Source organism: Phoxinus phoxinus (genome assembly GCF_949152265.1).
Source record: "Phoxinus phoxinus genome assembly, chromosome: 14".
Lineage (NCBI taxonomy): Eukaryota > Metazoa > Chordata > Actinopteri > Cypriniformes > Leuciscidae > Phoxinus > Phoxinus phoxinus.
In genome coordinates this window covers 22,936,204-22,963,615 of record NC_136889.1, presented here as the reverse complement: position 1 = coordinate 22,963,615, position 27,412 = coordinate 22,936,204, and the positions used below count along the sequence as shown (strand labels likewise).

General features: G+C 42.1%; 1 protein-coding gene across 2 annotated transcripts in view; it reads left to right on the top strand.

Annotated features, from left to right (window-relative positions):
- The window catches only part of LOC307010056 (zinc finger matrin-type protein 4), a 123,246-nt gene that overhangs the window by 29,625 nt on the left and 66,209 nt on the right, over positions 1–27,412 (top strand). For both annotated transcript variants that reach the window (XM_079634427.1, XM_079634426.1), the window contains 2 exons: positions 960–1,064; positions 13,570–13,662. In XM_079634427.1, the coding sequence (XP_079490553.1) occupies positions 960–1,064; positions 13,570–13,662 (198 nt within the window). The remainder of the gene's footprint in view (positions 1–959; positions 1,065–13,569; positions 13,663–27,412) is intronic.

The window sequence follows — 27,412 nt, the reverse complement described above, 5'->3', positions numbered from 1 at the left end:
TGTTTTGCTGAGGCAAAAAAGCTGAAGTGCCGGTTTCACCGAGTGCGCTTTTGTATCCTGGTCATGACGTCACCCGCACGTGGCGCTCGTTCATTCATTACTTTGGACTAAGTTGACACAGCTGCTTCAGATTCGTTCACGCTGTACGCGTTCCCAAAGCGTCATCGACGCATCGCGAGTTCCCTCGAAAGGGAACAGTAAAATTTTAAACATGAAGATCCAAGATGATTAGGAAATGATGTTACTTTTGAAGACGAGAAAGCTCACAAGGATTTGGAACAGCCTTCTGGGAAAAACAAAAATATGAAAAACGTTAAGCAGTTTTAGCTGGTCAGCAAACTGCCCCTAGCCAGGGTTGTGTTTCCCCTAAAACATCATTAACCATAGTTCCAACGAACATTCGCAAACAGCATCGCAAAGTTGTGTGTTTGGAACAACTGCTCTCGGAACTGTGGTTAGTTTCTTATTTGCATGACATGTGGACTAAATAAATCCTTATCTTGAGCAAAATAAGCAAGCTGACATTCAGTAGAATCTATATATTTTATTTCAAATATGTACAAATGTAATTTTAAAGCGATTTAAAGCACCGTTTTTGCATTTTACGCATACATGCTCTAGTCCGTAAGAATGAGCCTAGTATTGAATCTGCAAAATAACTGAGAAAAGTGGTTTTGGGAAACAGTCATGATAGTTGATTCCTTCAATGATGCATCGTACTATGGTAGTTAAGCAGTGAGTTACAGCGTTATATGGGAAACACACCCCAGATCGCCAGTGGCTATCACTTTACAACCAACAAATCAGAGTTGCCTGACTAGGTAGGAGCAATACGAATTTTAAGCATTTTATTTCCAGCAGTGAGAGCTATAATGCCGTTATTTCGACGACCGCCACTATACACGTATTCATGTAATGTTCTGTGAGTTTCACAGCGCTTTGTGTGTGTATTTGTTCAGATGAAGTCTGCAGGAGCTGGTGATGAAGGACTCTTCACCGAGAGCTACTGTAACATCTGCAACGCTCAGCTGATCTCCGAGTCCCAGCGTGTGGCACACTATGAGGTAATCACTCACACACACACCAGTGACACACATTACGTTAAAAGCAGGCCTCATCAATTGATCATCAGGGATGTAATAATCATTTGTAACCTAAATGCTTCTCTCATGTATCTTTCAGTCGCTGCTTTTAAAGTTGTAATGCAGTGCACCTTTCCTCAGACCCACAACCCCTTCATAAGTAACCCAATGATTGACCATTAAATAATCATCCTCCTGCATTATTTACATCTCTCACACACGGTTCCTGAGACCACAGAGTACGCAATCACTAGATTAACGAGCGCGCTAATGAGGACAAACTCCTTCGCACAAAATCAGTGTAGCTGAGGGAACGTGTCTGTTCAACAGGATCGTTTGGCCAGATTGGTTTACGAAGAGAAGCCAGCAAGATATATTCAGCTTTACGGTAACACTTCAGGTCTTCTGTCACTGATCCCTGCGATCACTCGTCTTGAGTAAACGCTCTCAGATGTCACAGCGTGAGGGTGATGTCCTCAATTACGTGTGAACGAAGGCTGGATTTAATTTACTTTAATATACATAAGTATTTGCCCTAAAAATGACTTAAATGGGTGATTTTTGGCCAGTCAGTGGAACTGTCATTTCAGCCAGCTCTTGCCAAGTAGACTGGAACTGATTCATCCAAGTCCAAGTCAGAATTTAGTTCAAAATAATCAAGAAATGTGTTCCACTATGCAAGAAGTCAATACATTTATTTTTATTTTTAAATGAGCCACGGTTAAAGCTGTGCAAAACAGCTAAATTTCAAAGTTTAATTTTTTAATAATGTATCCAAGGAAATAAAAATTTTTCTACATTTTAACTTGATAAAATATGATTATCCCAATATATTGTTTTACATTTATTAAATAAGATATATAATTTGCATTAATTTTGCTTTCTAGATTTGTTTTTATTATTGATTAGCATTTTAATACATGAAAAATGGCATGTTGGGAGATGTTTTAGACCAAATTGTCAAATCTTAATTGATAATTTGATTGAATCTACTTGTTTTTTAATGAAACGAAGGTCCGTAGTGACCTCAATAGATGGGAATCCAAATGTTCTGATTCAGTTAAAATAACAGATTCATAAGACTCATCAATTTGCGTGAAACTAGTCTATCTTTAAGCCGCATCTTTTGGGACACTTAATGGGCAAATAATGATGCATTAAAATAACCAATATTCACAATGTTGGTCCATTACTAATTTTTTTTAGATAATGTTAAAAATAAAAACATTATCTGATATATTCCCCAGCCCTAAACCTCAGATACACAACAGTTTCCCCAGTATCCAGTAAGACTGCTGTTGAACTCCAAGTGGATGAACTTGTCACTATGACCAGTTCATTTCAGGCCCTGAATCAACCGCCCATTTCCCTGGAGAGGCCAGGGGAAGGAAAGGGAGAGAATGAGAGAAAAACAGAGAGACAGATAGAGATGTTCTGTGTGATAACATGAGTTCACCGCACCACAGCACACATTAGAGCCGTTCCCTTGGGACTAAGCAACACCAAACTCTCTCCACCTGTCAGAGCAACTTTAATGGACTTTCGGATATCTCGGGGCCTTTTCCTCTTTCAATTTCTCATGCTGTGTGTGAGTGTGTGCGCGCATGGCTGATAATCTGATGGATATAACGGACATAGACTAAAAGCTTGGGTTTAATGTCTGGAGAGAAACCTCGTTACCTGTCAGCTGCCCTTTACTATCTGGACTGGACACTTCTGTCTCCTCTATCACTGCATGGTTTGTCCTGTCCATTTCTCCATTCTTCCTTCCTTTTCCTCACTGTTTATTTCATTTTTCACCTGCTGTTTCTGCCAGTCTAGAAACAAACATTTGCATACTGTATCACAAATGGCACTTATATATATGTGTTCCGGTTGCACTTTATTTTAAAGTACGTGCACTTACTGTATGTGTACTTGCAGTGTACTTACCTAAGAAAGTATTGGGTAATATAAGGTAACTATGGTTTAGGTTAGGTTCAGGGTTAGTGTTATTCCAATGACTAATAAGTACATACTTGTATGCACATGGGGAACAGGACTGTAAAATAAAGTGCTACCGGTGTACCATGTGACCAAAATATTATATTAAAAACCAGATAGAAGATTGATTGGCGATACAGAACTTAATCAGCAATTCATGGCAGTAAATATTCATATTAAACATAATCAATACATGTTTTACAAACTGCTTTCCACAAAATAAAGTCAATGAAACTGTATTTAGTCATTTAAATTGCCCTTATAACAATACATAAAATCAGTTTTTATCTATATTTTTTTTTCACAAGCCATTTTAATATATGAAAATATATAGAAAACAGTATATTCAGATATTCAACAACTTTACATTACTAAACAAGACACACAAAACAGTAATACATTATAAATATGTTTGAATTATCCATTGCCAAAGATGTGCAAAATAGCAGATCTTTGTTTTATACTAATGTCTCCATTGAAAATGTTATAGAAAAAAAAAAAGACGTTACTAAATGTACTAAATGTATATGTACTATTTATATATACCGGTACTCAATATGACATTAAAGATGTAATATGATTTTGTCCCATCACACAGTATATTGGATTTTCATGCATGGTATTACATAGAATTATATACAGCATACAGGATCATAAAAAAATTATTGACATTATAAACGGTATAGTAAATTCTGAACCACTTTCATATACGTTTTTTTTATTGCCAAATGTAAATTCTGTATCATACTGCTCATGCACTACTGGCACTGTAACATTTAAAAAATCATTTAAAAAAAAACTAAATTAAATCTTTTTAATAGCTGTGTCATTTACCCTGTCTCCTCTTAAACACTCAAATCAAATCTCTCCCAGACCAAATGCTCCCTCAGTGTCTGGTCTTTAGCTCATTCTGTTCATCAACGACTCCTTTCATTCCCTCTTAGCACTGAGCTCTTCACTGGGCCAGTGGCTTCAGAGACAACAGTAGACTCTGAGTCTCTCTCTCTCTCTCTCTCTCTCTCTCTCTCTCTCTCTATTCTCACTGAACTCAGCTGTGCCTTCAATTCCCTCCATCTATCAGAGTCTTTAACTCACTCACACTCCTCCCACATTTGGGCTGGCCAATATATACCATGGAATGGTAAAAATGTGTCCACCAGTAGAAATCTTGCTACAGTATGTGATTTATACAGTCATATATATATTTGCAGAGATTTAATATTTTAGCTGGTGCTTTAAAGGGGGAGACATTTCGAGACTAACATTCTGAGAGGGATTTAGTGTTCTGACAGACTGTCAAGCACAGTAAAACCTTCCTGAGAAGTTTCATCTTTAAATGCATTCCCTACTGTTAAGCATCTCTACTTCTGTGACAAATTCAATGACAAATTTCAAACATTTTTTTGGTTCGGGAGTGCTGAGAATGTAGGGGTTTGTTTTCTTCATTTATTACTTTATTTTTAATGAACATTTAATCACTGTGATTGTGTGTCCTCACAAGCCTAATGACATTCTGTAGATGCCAATGTGTTTAATACCCAGCGCTTCATTGCAGTTCATTTGATGAAAGATTTTCTAAATGATTAAATCATGCTTTAGATTAAACTCGCATTCCTTACATTATTGAAGGACAGTTCTCTTACGAGAGATACTCTCGTACTGCGTTGTCGTAGCAACGCATTGGGGAAAATCCTTTTCCACGAGAATACTGAAGCAAAAAATTATCCTTAATTTTGTATCAATGTAAAGCGCATTGCCACAGCATACAGACCCAGGCGAGACAGCTTGCGCGCCTATTGGCTGCTGTGCGGCAAATGCTTAAGCCAATGGAGCGAGCCCTAGAGTGACGTCACACCCAATGAGGGCACTTCGCGCCCTCCCGCGCCACGTCCCGCCGAAACGGGCGTGGCTTAGGGCTATATATTCCGCTCACAGGCTTATGAACTCTGATTTTTTATCCTTCAGCGAAACACCTACTTCGCTGATCCGAGGAGAAGCTGCGCCGCCGAGAGAGCACTTCAGCGGGAGAGGACGTGAAGCCGCTGGCACCGCCGCCGCCTTCGCCTTCCAGCTGCGCGTTCCGCCGCTTATATCCTTTTGCCTCCATTTGAGTGTGTGTGAGTTCGCCGGCGCGACTCACACGTGTTATTTGTATCCGGAAGCCGTCTTCTCCGAGGATGCCTTCCTGCGGCTCATGCCGTGCAACGCTCAGCGACGGGGACCGTCATGTTATATGCGCTTCCTGCCTGGGTGAGCAACATGCGGCTATCGCTCTTGCGGATGGCGGCTGCCATCACTGTGAACTTCTGCCTTTGGCGACTCTGCAGACTCGCCTGGCGTCGTTCCAGGAGCCCGTGTTTTCCGCTGTTGTGCCGCGCCGTAAAAAGCGCCGTGCACAGAGGAACCCTGAACCATCCCCTAGCCGCCAATGTTCGCCGGTGCGCCCGCAAACTATTTCTCCGGCTTCTTCAGCTTCGATCCCCGACGGACAGCGGCCGCAGATTGCCACCGCTTCTGTCGACGACATCGATGAGATCGACGCCATGCTGAGGGATGAGGACTCGTGCTCTGTCTTGGCGTCCGGCAGCGAGGATTGGGCGAGCTCTGCGGACCTCGCGCCCCCCGCTCCCGCGACCAAAGGAAAGAGAGCGAGCATCGAGGCGGAGCTCATCCGCGTGCTCACTCAAGCCACAGCGAGCCTTGGCCTTGAGTGGGTTTCGCCCGAGCAGCCCGCCCACAACCGGTTGGATGGCTATTTTCTGTCCGGGGAAAAGTCTACGCCTGCGTCTAAGCCCGCCCCCTTCCTTCCTGAGCTTCACGAGGAGGTCGCGAGAGCTTGGACTTCCCCGTTCTCCACGAGGACGAGGTCATCTGTTTCTCTAGCGTTCTCCGAAGTTGACGACGCTAAGAACAGAGGCTACCTTTCCCTCCCGCCGGTCGAAGAGCCTATCGCGGCCCGCCCTCCGCTGGACGGCAAGCTAAGATGGCGCTGCCCTCAAAGGCTTGCCGCACGACGTCATCCCTGCTCCGTCGCGCTTATGCCGCCAACGGACAGGCCGCGTCAGCGCTGCACTCCATGGCGACGCTGCAGATATTCCAGGCCGATCTCCTCCGCAAGCTGGATGAGAACGGGCCCGATGCGATCTGCGTGGCGGATCTGAGAAGCGCTACAGACCTGGCTCTTCGCGCTTCGAAGTCTGCGGCCCAAGCCATTGGACGGAGTATGGCGGCGCTCACCGTGTCTGAGAGGCACCTCTGGCTCACACTCTCAGACATGCCAGAAGCGGAGCGGACCGCGTTCCTCGACGCCCCGCTCTCCCCTGCTGGTCTCTTCGGGACGTCGGTGAAGGAATTTACCGACAGGTATGCTGAGGTGCAGAAGGCGACCCAGGCGATGAAGCACTTCCTGCCGAAGCGCTCCAACTCAGCAGCAGGCCGTGCGAAACCGCCTGCTCAGAGTTCACAGCCCAGACCGCCGCCCAGCTCCTCTTCTCAACGCCGCCAGACGCAGAGCTCGAGACCGCGCTCTCGCTCTTCCGGTCGCCGCCCCGCGCGGCCCGCGACAGAAGGTAGCGTTGAAGCCAGAGCCCCCGAAGACATCCTAGCACTGCTAGGGAAGCGTCGGTGTTCAAGTCCCGCTGCGGCCGGACCCTCACCGAAGCTCACCGCTCGTGCAGTCCCAAGCGAAGCGACTGTGCCAGCGATCATTGCAGCCAACAGGCGTGTCTCACTGGCCGCTTGCCTGCACACAACAGCCGTTTTCACGGCTACCCAGATAAATCCATTAAAGAGTGCATTTTCTGGTGTCCCGGCCGATGGTGTTTCTTGTGTAGTAAATCTGCCCGCTGTAATGTGCACATCCCTACACACAAACACGGCCCCACACACAGGGCCCGCGCACATAAAATCGACCCAGCTCGATTGCGCATTAAAAGTAGCACTTGTGCCCACTACTCAGTGCCCACTAATGCTACCTCCTGCTCATCGCACGGTTTCTGTAAAAACGAAACCTGCGTGCAGGCGCTCTGCTCCGGCGAGCGATGCTATAAAGGTGGTAAACGTGCCCGGTCCCCAGTGCCCGCGTTCCCACACAAGCATCACGGTTCCTACGGAGCCCGTCCAGCCCTCCCTCTCCCACCTAAATGCTGTCGAGGGGTCGAGCACTCGAGCGCGGACATTCTGCCCGCTTTCATAAGCGCGGCCCCGGCCTCAGATGTTGCGAGCGAGACATTTCTGTCACAGCTCACGAAAGCCGCTGTATCGCGAGTCGATCAGAGCGTGCTTTTCACTCAGCCCCTAGCTACACGTGCAGATGCATGGGAGAAGCTTCCCGGGGTTTCAAAATGGGTGATAAACATCATAAAAGAAGGCTATTCGCTACAGTTTCGCAGACGCCCTCGCCGCCACATGGCGCGCGTCGAGACTTCGGTAGATTCGAATGTAGCACACCTACTTCGAGCCGAAATTCAGAAACTTCTGAGAAAAAGGGCTATCGAACCTTTATCTCAGGCTCAGAGCGAAGGGGGGCTTTACAGCAGATACTTCCTGGTACCCAAAAAAGACGGGGGTCTCAGACCCATACTAGATCTGAGGCAGCTGAACAGAGCGCTTGTGAAACGCCAGTTCAGAATGCTAACGACCAGAAAAATCCTCGCGCATGTTCGCCAAGGAGACTGGTTCGTGTCAGTAGATCTAAAGGACGCGTATTTTCAAATACAGATTGTGTCACGTCACAGGCGATTTTTGAGATTCACCTTCGAGGGCCAGGCATACCAGTACAAAGTCCTGCCGTTCGGCTTGTCTCTAGCACCCCGTACATTTACGAAGTGCATGGACGCAGCACTCGCTCCCCTCAAACTGCAGGGTGTTCGAGTGCTGAACTATTTGGACGATTGGCTCATCCTAGCCCAATCTCATTCAGAGATAGTGGCGCACAGAGCCCTGCTGCTGAGTCACCTCGAGAATCTCGGTCTCACAGAAAACTGGGAAAAGAGTTCGCTATCCCCCAGTCAGAATATTTCTTTTCTGGGACTGGAACTGAACTCGCTGTCGATGACAGCGCAGCTGTCACAACAGCGCGCGCTGCGCATCCAGCGCACAGTTCTCCCTCTAAAGAGCTTTCAGAAAATGCTAGGTCTGATGGCCTCAGCATCTGCAGTACTGCAGCTGGGTCTGCTGCGCATGCGCCCGCTGCAGATATGGCTCAAAGGGAGGGTGCCCTGCAAAGCATGGGCCACCGGTCGGCTTCGCCTCAAGGTCAATCAAGCTTGCGTTGCAGCTTTGAAACCGTGGAAGTCAAAAGACTGGTACCTGTCAGGTGTAAGCCTAGGGACTTCCTCGAGTCTGAGGGTGGTGTCTACGGACGCATCCAACGCAGAATGGGGAGCGCTGCTCGAGGGCAGACCGCTGTTTGGCCTTTGGTCAGAGCGAGAGAAGCTCTTCCACATAAACTGCCTCGAGATGTTAGCAGTGTGCAAAGCGCTCACTCGCTTTCGTCCCCTGCTTATGGGCTGCCATGTACTGATACGTTCGGACAGCATGTCAGTGGTGTCATACATAAATCGCCAGGGCGGCCTCAGGTCCCTGTCATTATAAAGGCTGACCAAACGCCTTCTGATATGGGCGCGCTGCAACCTCCTTTCACTAAGGGCGGCGCACGTGCCAGGACACCTGAATGTTGGACCAGATGTACTGTCCAGGAACCGCGTTCCGGCAGGAGAATGGTCGTTACACCCACACACAGTGCAACTGTTGTGGAAGAAATTCGGCAGAGCGGAAGTAGACCTCTTTGCTTCTCCAGAAAACGCTCACTGTCTGGAATTTTACTCAAAGAGCAGGGACGCGCTGGCTCATCAGTGGCCGCGCCGCCCGCTGTATGCTTTTCCCCCTGTCTCCCTCCTGACCCAAGTGGTGGAGAGGATCAGGGAGGAAGGATGCTCAGTGCTGCTGATAGCACCGCTGTGGTTGAATTAGCCCTGGTTCCCAGCTGTGATGCAGTTAGCCAGCACCGCCCCGTGGCCAGTGCCTCTGAGAAGGGATCTCCTTTCTCAAGCAAATGGTTCGATTTGGCATCCTCACCCGGAGTTATGGTCCCTTCACGTGTGGGCCATCAATGGGTATCCGCTGACCTCCCGCAGGGAGTGCTGAACACGATCACACAGGCTAGAGCTCCGTCTACGTGATGGCTCTATGCGTCTAAATGGTCTGTTTTTTCTGGCTGGTGCACGTCTCGTGGCGTGTCACCCCCAGACTGCGGAGTAACAGAGGTTTTGTCCTTCTTACAACAGCTATTGGATAATGGGAGATCCCCTTCCACGCTCAAAGTATATGTGGCGGCTATAGCGGCTTTTTCTGAAACCGCTCACGGCCAGTCCATGGGAATGAACGATTTAGTCATTCGGTTCCTTAAAGGAGCTAGGAGACTTAATCCACCCAGACCTCCCACTGTTCCCATTTGGGACCTTTCTACGGTGCTGGACGCCATGAAGGGTCCTCCTTTTGAGCCTATTCAGGAGATTGATTTGAAACACCTGTCGCTCAAGACGGTGTTTCTCCTGGCTCTCGCTTCAGTGAAGCGCGTTGGGGACTTGCACGCACTCTCCGTGAGCGTGTCGTGCATGGAATTCGGGCCTAATGACTCCAGAGTCGTGCTCAAACCTAAGCATGGTTACGTTCCAAAATCCCTAAACATACCGTTTAGGGCGCAGGTTATTTCCCTGTCTGCCCTTCCGGTCACCGGGGACAATACGGACGATAATTTTCTCTGCCCAGTGAGGGCATTGAGAGCTTACGTGTCGCGCTCGTCTGCTTTCAGACAGACGGAGCAGCTTTTTGTTTCGTTTAGTGGGCGTCTCAAGGGACTGGCCACTTCGAAGCAGAGTCTATCCAGATGGATAGTGGACGCGATAGTTCTAGCGTACGCATCCAAAGGCATTCAGTGACCTTTGGGTGTTAGAGCGCACTCCACGAGAAGTATGTTTGTTTGTTTGTATACTTTATTGTCCTTTTTCAGGAAATTTGTCTTGGACTCAAAGCTGCATTTATACAAAAATACATACATACAACATATGCACACACAAACCAATAAATAAAAAGCTAAAATCTATATGAGCATTACCAGACTACATTACTACATCTTGCTATTTAACATATTAATAGATACAGGGATAATAGACTTTTTGTAACGGTTGCTCTTACATAATGGGACTCTATACCGTCTTCCTGATGGTAGCATCTGATACATTGAAAATAAAACATGGCTTGAATCACTCACTATTGTCTGTGCACAAGTATGGCTTCTTCGTGGGCTTGGTCGAGTGGGATTGCCTTACAGGATATTTGTATGGCGGCAGGCTGGGCCTCACCATCTACATTTATCAGGTTTTACAACCTCGAGGTGCCCGCCTTACAGGCCAGGATTTTATCGGTTTGAAATGACCGTGTTTATATTAGACTGAGATTTCAGTCGCCGTTTTATGGCATTGTTATGCTGTACTGCTGAGTGCATTCAATTTATGCTGATCTGCTATGTGCAGTCGATTTTGTGAGAGATGGTGGTTAGAACCCACCTCTTTCAGGATTCTCTGTGAGTCCTATAGGTGATTATGTACTGTATGAACCCCAGCTCAGTGCTCTGGGTCTATGGTGTCGGATCACTGCATACACGGCGTCTTACAGGGTGTTCCCCAATGCGTTGCTACGACAACGCAGTACGAGAGTATCTCTCGTAAGAGAACGTACTCGGTTACTAACGTAACCTCGGTTCTCTCTAGAGAGAGGAACGAGTACTGCGTTTCTTGCCGTGTCTGCGTTCTGGTTGTTTCGCTTTAAAAATCAGAGTTCATAAGCCTGTGAGCGGAATATATAGCCCTAAGCCACGCCTGTTTCGGCCGGATGTGACGCGGGAGGGCGCAAAGCGCCCTCATTGGGTGTGACGTCACTCTAGGGCTCCCTCCATTGGCTAAAGCATTTGCCGCACAGCAGCCAATAGGCGCGCGAGCTGTCTCGCCTAGGTCTGTATGCTGTGGCAATGCGCTTTACATTGATACAAAATTAAGGATCATTTTTTGCTTCAGTATTCTCGTGGAAAAGGATCTTCCCCAATGCGTTGCTACGACAACGCAGTACTCGTTCCTCTCTCTAGAGAGAACCGAGGTTACGTTAGTAACCGAGTACGTTTTTCTGGACATTTCTTACAAAGCTTTTTTGAGTAGTCAGTGAAAGTTTTATACTTTTCACTGACTACTCAATATAGTTTCAAATGGTACTGTATTAAAAAGGGTTAACCAACCATATAGATCAACTAAATAATGTAAAACCAGCAATCCCTTTTTGCCAGTGTTGTTATTGTTGCTAAAGCTAAAACTGCTAAAAATTAAAAATCGTTAACTGAAATACAGCTGAAATTATAAAAATACATATTAGATGAAAAGCTTAAACACCAAATCATTTCATAAAACTATATGTTAAGTTGCAGTACTAAAATTGAAACTGAATTTAACTGTAAAACTGAAACTGAAATAAAAACAATTAAAGCTAAATAAAATATCAATTACAAATGCACATCAAAATATCTAAAACATATAAAAACTCTTCAGTGCTCTTGCTCAGCGTTTTCATCCAAGCCATTTCCTGATCCAACAGAACTCACCTGCAATCTGTTCTTAATCAAAACTTATATTAATACCCACAGATGCTCACACATTCCAGTTTTTAATATCAGACAAATTGCATATTGCATTACAAATTCAAGCTATTCATCTTGAACCCCTGGTGAAATCAGAGCATTAACAATTTTTCCAGGCTTGATTGCCTATCTAGGCAAATGCGGCTATGCTCCAAAACCTAGTGAGCTGCCTTGTTGCGTACTCCCTATATATACAGCAACCTGAAACGGAACCTTGTAAGTGTTTCTACATAGGCTACACAGCAACACCAAACAGACACATGAAGCAAAGATGAGATTTGCTCTGCCAAGAGCCCATTTTCCAAATCGAGGCACCAATCACAAGCGTTGAGGCGGGCTTTACATGATGACAATCGCTCTGGTTTTGTTTTTTTTGGTCTATCCAAATGCGCCCAGAGGCATTTGGAAATGGGCTGTGAATGAACCTTCCCCAGACCCACTCTCAGTTACAACCGAGAAGGATCTGGTGTCAACCATGCTAGGAGTGTGCCTGTGATGCCTTAAAATGCTTTGTAGGTGGCTCAGGTTTTGGAACAAAAAAATCGCTTTCGTTTACTGTACCTGTTCAAATTGTAAAAACTAAACTAAAAGTGCTAACAGGTTAGCACTTCTGCTTGAGGAGCACATCTCTGTAATTGACTGTGTAAATATGTTCTTGAATCGTGATCTTAAAGAGACAAAGCTGAAATGTCACACTGCAAGCTTTTCATTTTTCTATTACATTTTAAAAGCAGTATTTTGAAAAGTGTCCTCCCTCACTGAGCTCAGGAAACTGCTCTGCATAACTGTCTGAAGTGGAGAGTTTTGACGCAGGCCAACTTCAAATTGAAGAGCAGTTATAAAATGTATATTAAACAGAGAACATGAAATAAATGTCTGTTATCATGATACACGCTACATCTCATATTCTCTCATATATGGCAACATGTCATATTATTATCTAATATTCAGGGCAGGTATAAAACTGCTACCTGAGATACCGGCTGTGCATGATTATTTATTTTTTTAAACAGTCAGTCATAGACTTAACTGTTCTTAGCCAGGACGCTACTGAATCTTATAGCAGGTAGCCTACGTTAGATGTTTTTTTGTTTTTGTTTCATTGGGTCATTGGGGCTTTGCTCTCTTGGCCCACCTTGTCTATTTGATATGTGCGTGGCTGTAAATGTTTTGAAAGCTAAGCAGTCACATGCATTTTTCAAAGTTGAAGCGACTTTGGTATCCTCAGATCCCTATGAAATAATAAAAATGTTTGGGTGGAGTAACAGAAGACAGCAGTTAATAAAACATATGGTACATACATATCCATATACATTTTTTAGTTCAAATAAGGACAACAAACCTACTGTACAAAACCCAGAGGTTGAAAAACACCTAAGGCTGAAAAGTTTGAATGGAGTTGTACGTGGAACCAGAATGTTTGAAAAACCAATACAATGCATCATTACAAGCACTGCAAACTCTTTTATAAAATCAGATTGACAGCGCACTGGAACAAGCAACCTCAAAAGTTCTGCACAAAAAAGACTCAAAGTTTATTTTGAATACTTTCAGTTAAGTCAGCATGCATCCAAATTATTAAAGCTGTTGATGCTAGTTTCTCTAAAAGCAAAATTATGTTATGTTATTAATTATCTATTGATTGGCCAATATTGTTCAATAATGCAAATTGGATGCTCAGTCATGTATTGCAGAAATTGATATTTCCTGGGTGTCTGTCATTTATTTACATTCATGTCAATTAAAGTGAGAACACTTTGATCTCTGTTATGCGAACTTCACTCACTCTTTCTGTCTCGTTCTTCTTTCACACAACAGAGCAAGAAACATGCCAATAAAGTGCGTCTGTTCTACATGCTCCACCCAGAAGATGGAGGACCACCATCCAAAAGACTGAGACCAGACAATCCGGTATTTTCTCAAGCTTTTAAAAGAAAACTTCATTTCAGATTATAGACTTTCTCTCGTTATGTACATTATCTGTACAAACTTAATGTTATTTAAATGCATTAGATAATAAAATACCAAGTGGCATCTGCAAATTATCTATTGTTTTAAAATCTAAAAACAAACAAACATATTTTTGTGAAATGTTTTGCTTGAAAAGTATGCTTGTGCTAATGCTCTTTAAAATAAATGCCATATTTTGTCTAATGTGATGAGAAATCATATTTGAACTACATACACGTGTAAGTTATGTTCCAAACAGATTTTGGGGCTTCTTTCTCTCTTTATTTATTATTAGGAGGAAGAACTGGGGGTCAATATTAAATACTGGACCTTCAAATCTATCTGTCAGACATTTGAGTTTACATTTACCTTTCCCTGGTGTTATTCTATAAGATATGAAAATCATGTATAGATAGCAATGAGATTAAATGGAAAGCAAATAGAGATTTTCTGTATATTATATGACCGACTGTCAATTGTTTCTCTTGAAAAAAATACCCCAGTAATCTCACCCTCCTCTCAAAAATGTTTCAGTTTCTGCTCAGATTTGCCAAGATACAAAAGTCTGCAATCGAAAGTCGGAGATCTCAAAATGAACTAAACTATTTCTGATCAAATTATCTGAGCTATGCTGTAATTTTTTTCACATTCATTTTATACTCTTACTATACATTTAGTTTAATGTCTTTACATACTGTAAATGTCAACTATTTGGAATAATCTATTTTACTTGTTTAAACCTCAGGAGCCATTTTTGTTTGCAGTGGAATGCTAAATGAGGGCAGTGGAGATTTTTCTTTGACAGCTTTGATTTTTCTGTTGTTTTCAGTTGTTTTCATTCTCAGAGACAGAATGTTAATGTTCATTTTCCCCCAAAGGTAAATGACTGGCACAGCAGTCATCTAATGTCTTCATGGACTCTGAATTAAGCCATGATTAACGCTGAAGCAGATAGACGTCTTGAAGAGGCTATTAACCACTAAATTAAGAGTTTTTAGGGCTTTGTATTCTATTCTGACAGCTCTTAAAATATAATAATGATCCCTGTGCGGATTGATGATTTGACACACTGAATCTTACAGATTGTTTTGACTTGTTTGGAAGTGCTTGAGCTCTTGGAATTGCTTTCAGAAGGGTCTCTGAGGGGTGGAGATGTTAGTTTATAACTTCATGAAACATTCAGCATTGAGAGAAACCTATCCTCTCAGCTACCATTTTAGTTTGAATCGTGGTCTGTGCTCGTATATAGAGCTCATTAGTGTGGTTGTTTATGAATAATTCTTCTTGGACCAGACAGAGGTTTGCCATGACACTTTCAAGCGCTCTGTTTGAGAGGAGCAAGACTGACGGGCCACAAATCTACAGTACAAACACTAAAGGAACTGATTCCAGACACCATCACTGACATAAACTTTAACTTTTTTTTTTTTGTCCACTCCACACATCTTTACAAGTCAATGCAGATTCCTGTCAATAATAGATGGATTGAAGCAGATCTTTCTCACATTTGCTCGTCTATCAATTTGGAATCAGACAGAGACAATATGTGCCCTGTCAATGCCGTCTCGCACTGGAGAGAAAAAAAATCACTTTTCTTCGTGAATTTGAGAAGGACAAATATCTCCTTTCATATCAACATTTTTCCCCAAGACAGACATGTACAGAGAAACAGAGCTTCATATTCTCAGTTGTTTCCTCAAGACAGAAATGCTTAAATGGTGAGTAAATTGAAACTCCTGATTTTTTTCCTGAGAAAAAGACAGCAGCAATCTCAAATGTCTCCTCTGGACTTTAAAAAGAGATCTCAATGTCTCAAACTGTGCCCAGACTTACCAAGATACCAAAGATAAAAAGTCAGAGATCTCCATATAAACTCAAACAAATTTCATCAAATTCCTTAGAGATAAAATGTCAATAATTGTCTCATTTTATTATATTTTGAGTTCATTTAGGGATTTTAATAGGAAACATTTGAGGAAAAAGTTGATATTTGCATGAAACTTATCTCCATTAAGTCTTATGAACTAAGAAAGGCTTTGTTCACACTGCACACAATTCCAACCCCCCATTTCAATTCCGACTCCACCCACCCCAGGGTCAGAAGAGGGAGATGTAGGATCTTGACCACGGGAGGGGATATATCTTTCAAGCTCTGCTGACTTGACCTTCGCCTCTCTGAACCACTGTCTCGACAGCAGTGCCAAAAAGTCTGGAAGGAAGCACGGGGGCATCAAGATGTAAGCTTTCTCCTTCTCCTTGAGCCCCGAAAGGTTAAGCCATAGATACCTCTCCATGGCGACCATGGCAGAAATCGAGCGGCGCACGGCACAGGCCGCCTTCTTAGTAGCACGGAGGGAAAGGTCTGTCGCACGGCAGAGCTCCAGGATTGCATTTGGAGATAATTCCTTCCCCAGATTGAAGAGGTGTTAGTGAGGACAGCAGGAGATGCTCACCCTGTGGTCTGTGTGGATCCTAATGCCCCAGTATAGTGACAGGGACACTATACTGTAACAAGCACCATCCTTTGGATGAGACGTTAAAGTTAGGTCCTGTCTCTCTGTGGTCATTAAAAATCCCATGGCACTTCTCGTAAAAGAGTAGGGGTGTAACCCCAGTGGCCTGGCAACATTCCCTCCATTGACCCTTATCAATCATGGCCTCCTGATAATCCCCATCAACTGAATTGGCTCTATCACTTTCTCTCCTCGCCATTAATAAGTGGTGTGTGGTGTGCTTACTGGCGCCTTTGTACTGTGGCTGTCGTCGCATCATCCAAGTGGAGGCTGCACACTGGTGCTGGTTAAGGAGAGACCCCTGACATGATTTTAAAAAATCTTTGGGTGTACAGTAGTGCATATGAAATGCACTATATAAATACCTTATTTATTCAGATCGAGATCCTTTAATAAATTGGCCTAGGCTTGCAACATTGACATAGTGAGCAAACCCCCACCAGCCTGACACGCCACCACATAAGCCTTGCCAACAAGCCTAGATGTAGTCTAACACAGCTTCAATGGCAATGCTGGAGCCTTCCATGAGGATGCCGTACCAGGAGAGAATCTTTAATCTGGGGCATCTTTATATACCCGTTTTCAGCCAGCCCCCTCATGGTTGCAGAAGGGGCTTAAACACGAGCTGAGTATGGCTTCTCTCACAACTTGACCATTTCATTGTGGAGATCGTGGAGAAATTGAAGGCTCACTCTAGTGAGACACTTATGACCCGCAAGGAATCACTCATCCAGTCTGCCTGGGGCAGATTCTCTTTTTCCGCCGACCAATCTAACTTTAGGCCGTGGTACTGGTCATAACGTCAACCAGCTCCTCATATGTTGGGGTAAGTGAGGAGACGGGCTCACTCAGCGTATTTCCTCCCAACTCCCATCATATAAGGTTCCACCGAACTAGATCGGGCCATGACTCCATGACTCAGCGACTTTATATCTTCCAAATGGTGACATTATTTCTAATTTTAAACTTTGTCTCACAATTAAATTTTTTTCCTCTCTTAAAGCTATGTGACAACAGGCTCCCATAACAGAGACATTCCAGCATGTAAAAGCAGAGCCACCCCTGATAATAACACAGTCTCATTTTCAGTTACCTCTTAAAACTCGCCTTGTTCTCCAGACTCGTTGACTATCAGACTATCAGAACGAAGTGAGTTGCACAGAGGCTGTGGAAAGAGTGTTTGAGTTTCCTTTTTTTAAAGTGTCAAGCTGAAGTACACAGACGCGCAGGAGAATAACAAAAGAGGAAAGTAGGTCGGTAAGGTGCTCGGAGATATTTAAAAAGAAATCGTTCTTTGCTTTAGTGTCTCTCCATCAGGTAGTTAAAGCATGTTAAATAATGTTTTTTTTTTCTTTCTCTCTCGTGTGTGTGTGTGTGTGCGCGTGTGTGTGTGTGTGCGTGTGTGTGTGTGTGTGTGTGTGCGTGTGTGTATTTCTCCTTCTCAATTGTCCTCCATTTTTCTAAATCTATATTTTTGTATTCCGTTTTTTAACAGGCAGAATTAATGTGCTTCTGTGACTTTCCTCCTTCGGGCTCTTATTTTTAGCTTTTCACACCCTTTCCAATGTAACAACAGAGGAATGAGAGAGTGGAGGAGAGAGATAAACAGACTCATAATTAAATGCTCTTTGTTAACAACAGAACAGGACCTGACACTGCCAGAGCATCACATACACACACACACACACACACACACATATTCACAACTTCACACACCACCTTCACTCACACATGCTCACACACATTCACTTTGCTTTTATTTTCAAACCTAAAATAGGTCATATGTAAATGCACACAGACAAATGTGTAGGTGACAAGTTATTGGCAAGGAAGAAAGAGGCATGTTTGAATGAAAATCTGAGAGTAAATATGAAATAGACTTGCATTCGTTTTCTGCAGCAAATGCTATCAGATTATTTATTTTTTTTTGTAATCTTTGAATAGAACAGGAGTTCATTTTATTTTGTGTCTATTGGTCTTTCTCACCTGGGTTGGTTGGTTTATTTTAGGTGGTGCTGACTGCTTACATTTTTCCAGTGTTATTTATTGGATTACACAAGGACGGATGTTTGCCCTGGTTCTGGGATCATAATCGTCATAGCAATCTGCACAGGCCATGTGGATCTAAAAACCACTGAACGCATCCCTGAAAATCAAAGAATCACAGAAAAGTAGAAGGAAACAAACTGACAAAGCCAACTAAAATCTCAAATTGAAACAGTTTCCAACCCTGATGGGTTTTTAAAAGTGTTTTGTTTTTATTCTCTTTGGTTTTGAAGGACATATACTGTACTTTTAGAGCCAGTTGATATATCTAAAACAATGACAGTACTCCTGATAATTTTCCGCCTACAATTGTCTACTAATGGTTTAAAAGAGTGATTTTGTTTAACTCAAACAAACCTTTATTTCAAACAAACAGCTCAAACTCTAAAGCAACAATTTTCTCAGTGTCCTGACTTTGTAAGACTCAAATAAGGATAATATTGAGCTGATATGATCATTTAATCGATAACCGAATCATGGCCGATATTCTATCGTGTTTTGTCTAAATAAATTATAAATCCACACTAAACACTAAAAAGTTTAAATAAACAGAGCATTATGATGTACAGTATGGAAAATAGATCATTTTTATATTTGCTAAATATTGTTTAAGTGTTATTAAATGATTAGTGTTTTTAAAGATTAACTTTGAGGGCAAAGGTAAATATCCAAATATCCCCTGATTTAATACTGATAAAAACAATTGGTGTCAGTAAGACTTCAAAGAAAATCAAAGAAGTCTTATCCTCACCAAGCCAGCATTGATTTGATCACAAAGTACAGTAAAACGGTAATATTGTGAAATATGATTACAATTTATCATTCCTGTCATGGCAAATCAACATCAGTACTCCAGTCTGTACATGTGACTCCTGTCACATGATCCTTCAGAAATCATTCTGATTTGGTTCTCATGAAACAGTTCTAATATCAATGTTGAAAATAGTTGTTCTGCTTAATATTTTTTGGAAACTGAATTTTTTTTCTTTTATTCTTTGATAAATATTATTATTATTTTTTTTTATTGTCAACTTTGGTCAATTGTCCTTACTGAATAAAATGATTCATTTATAAAAAAATAAAATAAAACATACTAATCTCATATTTTTGAACGGTGTTGTATTCAATCTCGATAGCAATACATTTAATAATAAAAAAATCTCTAATATATTGAGATATTTTGCATCCCTAACAATAGTTATGACGTTGTGCAAAATTATCAGAGATTCCATGAATATTTCATACATCACCCAGCCCTTTACACAGTGTGTGGAGTGCCTGTGCTTCCAAAACAAACTGAAATGAGTTGCATGCACTGCACAGAAATCGCATGAAGCACTAAAAAACACATCATAATAGATGCACACACTCACATACAATGATGAGCGCAGCCTGAGCTGTGACAATGAACTGCAAACAGCCCGTTTTACATGAGCAGAGCAGCGATTCGACGGCACGAGTGGAGAGAAAGCTACACACTCACCTCTCCAGTCAGAACACACGCATTCACTGGCCAGCTCACTGGAATCAGGTCACAGGCTCAGGGAAACAGAACTAGGCCATGAAGTTTGAATTTATTTGTCCGTTTCCTTTCAGCAGGGAACACTCTGGTCCTCTAATGGTGCGTTCACACCGGACGCGAATAGCGCGTCAGGCGCGAGTGATTTCAATGTTAAGTCAATGCAAAGACGCGTTACGCGTATTTATATATATATAAATATATATATATATATATATATATATATATATATATATATATATATATATATATATATATATATATATATATATATATATATATATATATATATATATATATATATATATATATATTTACTATAATGCTTTTGTAAATGCCTAATACATAATACAATATTTGGATATTTTGGTTTTTGTGTCCATTAAGTTCCAAATTCTTGCTAGAAAATCCAGTTCTAGCTCAGTTTTGGAACATACACCTGGCTTTCAGCTGGTCCATGCTGGACTACCATGTCCCACGATACATCTGAAGCTGGCTTGATCATCTGGATGCTGGTTTGTTTCTTCTCCAAGATGATTCCCCATCAGGGAAGAGTAAGCTGAATATTCAGCTTTGCTATCAATAAATTATGTGATAAAATATATTAAATAGAAAACAGTTATTTTAAATTGTAAATACTTCACAATATTACTGTTTATACTTTACCTGCATGCAGCCGTTCCCAATGCAGAGAACATCTGTTTTTTGCTGAGATATAGTTGTTGTTTTTAAAGAGACAAGTGCAATCAGCACTTACTCAAAAATAATGATATATATATATATATATGTATACGAAGACTTCAGATGCAAAAGCCTCTACACTCTAAAAACTGCTGGGTTGTTTCAAAGTCAGTAAAAGTCAAATATGGACAAACCCAAACGTTGGGTTAAAAATTTAACTATAAAAATGTAACCCAACGGCTGGCTTTGTCCATATTGGACCCAAAATTGGGTTGAAACAACCCAGCATTTTTTAGAGTGTAAGTGCCATCTGAAATCTTCTTCTAAAATGAGCATATATATATATATGGCTATATGTATATGGATATATGGTCTCACCTTGAAATGCTGATTTTACTCTAATGAATGTGAAAGCAGAGCACAGCTGAGCCTGTGTAAGTCATTGCGATACATCAACTTCAACCACACTACAAGTATTGTTTTATGTGACTGAGGGTCTCGGTTATTTTTTTTTTTTTAACAATGAAATTGTAGGACAGTACCCAGAGGAGCATTGTATAGCTCAGTGGTTGTACTTTCAGAGCTCGGAGGGCTCAATTTCTCAGTTTCTTTTAAGTGTCTACTATCTCAGATGTTTCGCCTAAAATCCCGTGGAGAATTAAAAAATAGAAACTAATGAGACATTTGTTGTCATGCAGTAAAAGTAAAGAGCCTCGGTATATGATTAATGTGAAAAGCATCACTTAGAAAAATTTATCTAGGACTTATTTCATGAGAAATATCATCCAAGTACACTGAGAATATTTACCTGAGAAACAAAATAGTTTTAGACAGTTTTTTTTTTTAACCCACTGGCATTATATATATAATGTATGTTTTAAGCATAATCTCAATTTAGTGTGATGTATGCTTAAGACAAGAAACAAAAAAACATTTGCCAACGGGGTAAGAAAAAGAAACTTAATTACAGATACATTCTATGAAGAAAAGACTGAAAAGTCTAATTTTGTAAAGTTAAAAGTAAAATAGTTTTAATGATGTTTATTATTACTTACCATTCGAAAGTTTGGGCACTGTAAGATTATTATTTTTTTAATTAGTATTTTTTCTCTGCAAAATTGATCAAAAGTGGCACTGTTACAAAAAAAAAATCTAGTTTAAATGCTGTTCTTTCGAAGTATCTATTCATCAAAGAAAAACAATTGTGTTTCAATGAAAATATTAAGCAGCACAACTGTTTTGAAGGAGCTGTTGCTACTTAAATTTTAATATTTCACAATATTTTTAAATTCAGCCTTGGTGAGCATAAAAGACTATATATAAAAAAAAAGAAACAGTTGAGAGGTTAAAGAGTGGCAAATCTGCTGTGGTGGTCAGGTGTCCACTGCTTCAACATGCTGTCAAGAGTTATGTGCGGCTTTTCAGACTTAGTGAACAAGGTGAGGAGGAACAGAGCTGTCAATACCAATAAAGATTTTTTCACGGGCACTGAAAGTCAATGAGACGGCTACCTCGAAGGAGAGTGTGTGTGTGTGTGTGTGTGTGTGTGTGTGTGTGTGTGTGTGTGTGTGTGTGTGTGTGTGTGTGTGTGTGTGTGTGTGTGTGTGTGTGTGTGTGTGTGTGTGTGTGTGTGTGTTAGTGTGTGAGTGTGAGAGAGAGATACAGTAGATAGATGTGGATAGTCATTTGACAGAATATCCACAGAGAGAAAGAGAAAGAGAAACAGACTCTCACCATCACACGTTGCAGTGAAAGTGCAGCTCAGATTTTCCATGACTGCTATTTCACTGACATTTTGCTGATGAAGCGTGTTACCTACTGAGTGTTGCTTTGCACCTCTATTTAAGTGCAGAAATGTCAGCAGTGACGTTTGAGCAGAATACGGAGATACAAACCTGGCTTAAGACACAACATGCTTGAGCCAAAATTTGCTCTGCTCTGGAATGAAAATATGGCAGTTTTATTTTTGTCTGATGTGTGATTCCGATTGAGCAGATGCTATTTGCAGTATATCAGCAGCAATACTTTTCTAAAAATGAAAAATCTGTCATTTACTCATCCTCATGTTGTTCCAAACCGGATGTCGTGTTGTTGTTTTTTTTTTTTTTTTTCTGTTTTCCTTTATGGAACATAAAAGGAGATGTTTAGTGCAATGTTAAAGGCATTCAGTCATTTTCTTTGTCATAAAAAATTTTACACACACAAATACTTTTTCATTTTCATCTCTCCCTCACACAGTTTGCCAGTCTAGTTTCAGATGACTTAGTATATAAGACCACTTTTATGGTGCTTTTTTTTCTTTTCCTATTCTCAGTATTATTGCAATTTTTGCATTTGTACTCCACAGAAGAATGTTAATATCGATTTTAAACATGAGTGTGAATATACCGATCAAAAGTTTAAAGTCAATAAGATGTTTTAAATCCCTACCAAGGCTACATTTCTTTGATAAAAACAAAAACAAAAAAAACAACGGTAAAAACAGTAATGTTTTGAAATTGCATTACAATTTAAAATAACTGTTTTCAAGAAATAGTTCTCATTATTATCAATGTTGAAATCAGTTGTGCTGCTTAATATTTTTGGGATTTATTTTTTGTTGAATAGAATGTTCAAAATACATTTTTATTTGAAATGGAAATCTTTACTGTCACTTTGGATCAATATAACACGTCCTTACTGAATAAAATTAATATAAAAAAAAAACGTATATATATTTTTTTTAACATTTTTTTATATATACTAATACCACACTTTTGAACCGGTGTATATGATTTGATTTTTGACTGAACTATTACTTTAAGAAGTATGTTTAACTCATTCATTATCACCACATGAACCTGTCAACCTGATATCCAGTATTTTCCCTGACACACTCATCATCTTAAACATCACTGATTGTTTTAGACTCATCCTCCATGTGGCTTCCCTCATACTTACCTCACAGGTTTTACATTTCTTAATCCCTGTGATATCAATCTGGAAAGATCTCACACATTGAAAACACCATATTCCGTGTTATAACAGCCAACAGTCAGTCAGTCTAAAGGTTTTTTCCTGCTCTCTTCACTGAGATTATGAATCTAATTATGTTCAGCAGCTATTGATTTTATCTTGCTGGAACTGAGGCTCTTGGGTTTTCTTCAGATATATATATAGAAGCATTTTCGAAATATCTTAGAGAGGTATTATATTACATACAGATATGGCTTTTTATCTGTAGACTCAGAATTATACTTTTTTTCACACATAATGTCCAAAAGTGCATGGATCTGCATACTGTGTTGATAACGGTGTCCTTTTAACCACATCTAAAATCATGTGTCGTGTTTAATAACATTTTGTGGTGGAAATGATGCAGAACCTGATTTCACCAAGTGCAGCGTGTTCCAACAATGTTCCAATCAACTAATCAGATTTGAGTTTACATGTCAAGTTTAGGCTTACAACCAGGGTTAGGTGCTTCTATATCAGTATGTAGATGAATTTACAGTTAAGACCCAAGGACCAGGTATGTGAATGAAGACCAGGGGTCAATACAATTATACTCTTAACACAGGTCACTAAACTACGTTACTTCAGGTTGAATGATTATGATTGGTTAGGACATAGATAAACTTAGGGAATCTACACAAATGGACATCTCTATTGATTATCTGGGTGATAGTGGTCTTGGTTTAGGCTCAAAATGACCCTCCGCAGTCACATATCACCGTTTCTAGGCTTCAGTTTGTCGGAAAGATGGTCATTTCCTCTCCCCTAGTGCCATTTGTTCACCTCACGGAAGCCAGGACCTGTAAAAAAAAGGATACTGACATGCACACACACACACAGATACACAGCTTCTTCCAGGCTGGAGTTGGTTGAGCTCTATCTATGATCAGAAAACTTTCCCAAACATACTGATAAGATGTAGCCTACTTTCTCTGAGTAAGAGGTTCAGAAAATATTCATTATTATTCTCTAGTGATTTAAGATGAAAAGTAAAGCAAATGCTTTAAAGGGCACCTATAATGCAAAATTCACTTTTACATGGTGTTTGAACATAAATGTGTGTTGGCAGTGTGTGTGCACAACCACCCTATAATGATACAAATCCAACCAGTGTTTTTTTTTTTAAATCCCCATAAATCATAAGCACTGTCTCAGAACGAGCTGTTCTCAGAATCAATGCAATGTGACGTAGAATTGCATAAGCCCCGCCCACGACTGTTGATTGACACTGCAGGCACGGTTTTGTTTTTTGGATGTTAGAATAAACATAGCAGTCTTCATTTACTCTCGTTGTTATTCAAGGATTGAACAGTACAACTGCTCTCGTGATCCAGCTTACAGTCTCCGGAGCGACAGGACTAACGTTACTGATCACGGCAGAAATGAAAGTGAGAGCGAGCACTTTATGACAGCTCGAGCTCATCGAGTCGTTTTACAGGTATACAGTTTACTAGTTTATAAAGCACTTTTGCTTTAAAGTTTATGGATAATACTTAATGCACACTTCTTATACTGTGTTTATTCTCACAGTGATTGTACAATGAACTTAATTGAACTCATCATTATATTTTGGTCATCATTCAGATGTGGTCTACTACAGCAGGCTTGTATTTATAGTGGAGCAGATGGCATATATAAGTTATAAACGTAATTAAAATAAACATACCTGTTCTATCTCTATTCAGCATATATTCTCTAGCTCTGTGGTCATTATTGTCCGACTCGAACACCGTTACTCTGAGTTTCTGTTTTGATATCATCATCTTTCTGTGAAATGAGATTGTCCTGGCTCTGAGGTGAGCTGGCTAGGCTCCGCCCCCTGTGTGTGGAACCGCATCTCATTAACTTTTAAAGGAGACACACTAAAACGGAAAAATTCTGTGGGGTATTTTGAGCTAAAACGTACTCGGTTACTTACGTAACCTCGGTTCTCTCTAGAAGAGGGAACGAGTACTGCGTACTGAAAGTACGCACCGGGTAAAGTCTCTTTGCTCGAGATATTGAAGCCAAAATTTATCCTTAAATTTCCATATCTTGTAAACGCAGTGCAGCAGCAGTCAGACCTAGAGCGGGCAATCTAGCGCGCTCATTGGCTGCTCCGCGGCAACTGCTGCAGCCTACCACTGAGCCCCTGGCGTGACGTCACGCCCAATGAGGACGCTTCGCGCCCTCACGCGGCCAAGCCCGCCAAAATGGGAGTGGCTTAGCGTATATAAGGGGCAGTTCAGGCTGCTAACACTCGATTTTGATCGCTGAAGCGAAATGAGCTCGAAGCGCGACACGGCAGGGAACGCAGTACTCGTTCCCTCTTCTAGAGAGAACCGAGGTTACGTAAGTAACCGAGTACGTTCTCTTACGAGAGGTTCTCTCGTACTGCGTACTGAAAGTACGCACCGGGAACCCCTTGTAAACGCCGTGTGCGCTTAAGCAGTCACTATATGAATCCCAGGGGGGAACGCCCCGGGGGACATGGATAAGTGAAATTAGGTGGCCAACAGAGTGGGCTCGCACCTGTACATAAGCACTATATGAGGGGATATACATACAGAGCGGCACTGCCGGTCTTATATTTGAACACATCTACCCTTGTAGCGCAGTTCACAAGTGAGTCGCTAGGACTTTTTTTTTTTTTTTTTTCAGACTGAAAGGAGTCTAGCCTGCAAGGCGGGGACTTCTAGGTTGTAGAACCTAACAAATGTAGACGGGGAGGCCCAGCCTGCCGCCGTACAAATGTCATGAATAGAAATCCCGCTGGACCAAGCCCACGACGAGGCCATGCCTCTGGTGGAATGAGCCCTAACGCCCAAGGGGCATTGCAGGTCTTTTGACGCGTAAGCCGCAGCAATAGCGTCCACTATCCATCTGGATAGGCTGTGTTTCGAGGCGGCGAGACCTTTGGTGCGCCCACCGAACGAAACAAAAAGCTGCTCCGAGCGCCTGAAGGCGGCGGAGCGCGTGACGTAAATTCTCAGTGCTCTGACAGGACAAAGGAGGTTCGTATCGACCTCGTTGTCTGATGCCGGCAAAGCTGAGAGCGAAATGATCTGTGCTCTGAACGGGGTACCGATCGCTTTGGGGACATAACCATGTCTCGGTTTAAGGATGACTTTAGAGTCATTAGGTCCAAACTCGAGGCACGTAGCACTCACAGAGAGCGCGTGCAAGTCACCCACACGTTTAACTGATGCAAGAGCGATCAGAAACACGGTTTTGAGCGCGAGGTACTTCAAATCCACAGAGTGAAGCGGTTCGAAGGGATGTGCTTTCAGGGCCTCTAGGACCAGGGAAAGATCCCAGAAAGGAACCGAGGGGGGCCGTGGGGGATTCATCCTCCTGGCTCCTCTAAGGAAGCGGATGATGAGCTCATTCCTTCCTATCGCCTGGCCGAGCGTCGACTCGGCGAACGCTGCGATGGCCGCGACATATACTTTGAGCGTGGAAGGGGACCTGCCCCTTTCCAACATCTCTTGAAGGAAGCAAAGCACCCACGAGACTCCGCACGTTTGAGGCTGTAAGCCCTTGTCCGTGCACCATTTAGTAAACACCGACCATTTAGACGCATAAAGCCGCCTGGTAGAGGGAGCTCTAGATTGCGTGATCGTGTTCACGACCCCTTCTGGCAAAACAACGGGTACCCATTGATTATCCATGCATGCAGAGACCATAGCTCTGGATGAGGATGCCAAATCGATCCGCCGGCTTGGGAAAGGAGGTCTTTCCTCACCGGGATCGGCCATGGGGCTGAGTCTGACAGCCGCACCAACTCCGAGAACCATATCTGGTTCTCCCATCGGGGGGCTATGAGGAGCACCGAGTGACGCATTTCCCTGATTCTCTTGATTACTTGTGGTAACAATGAGACCGGAGGGAACGCGTATAACGGGCATCTGGGCCATGTCTGGGCCAGAGCGTCCTCGTTCTTCGAAAAGAACCTTAGGCAATGGGCGTTGTCTGTCGA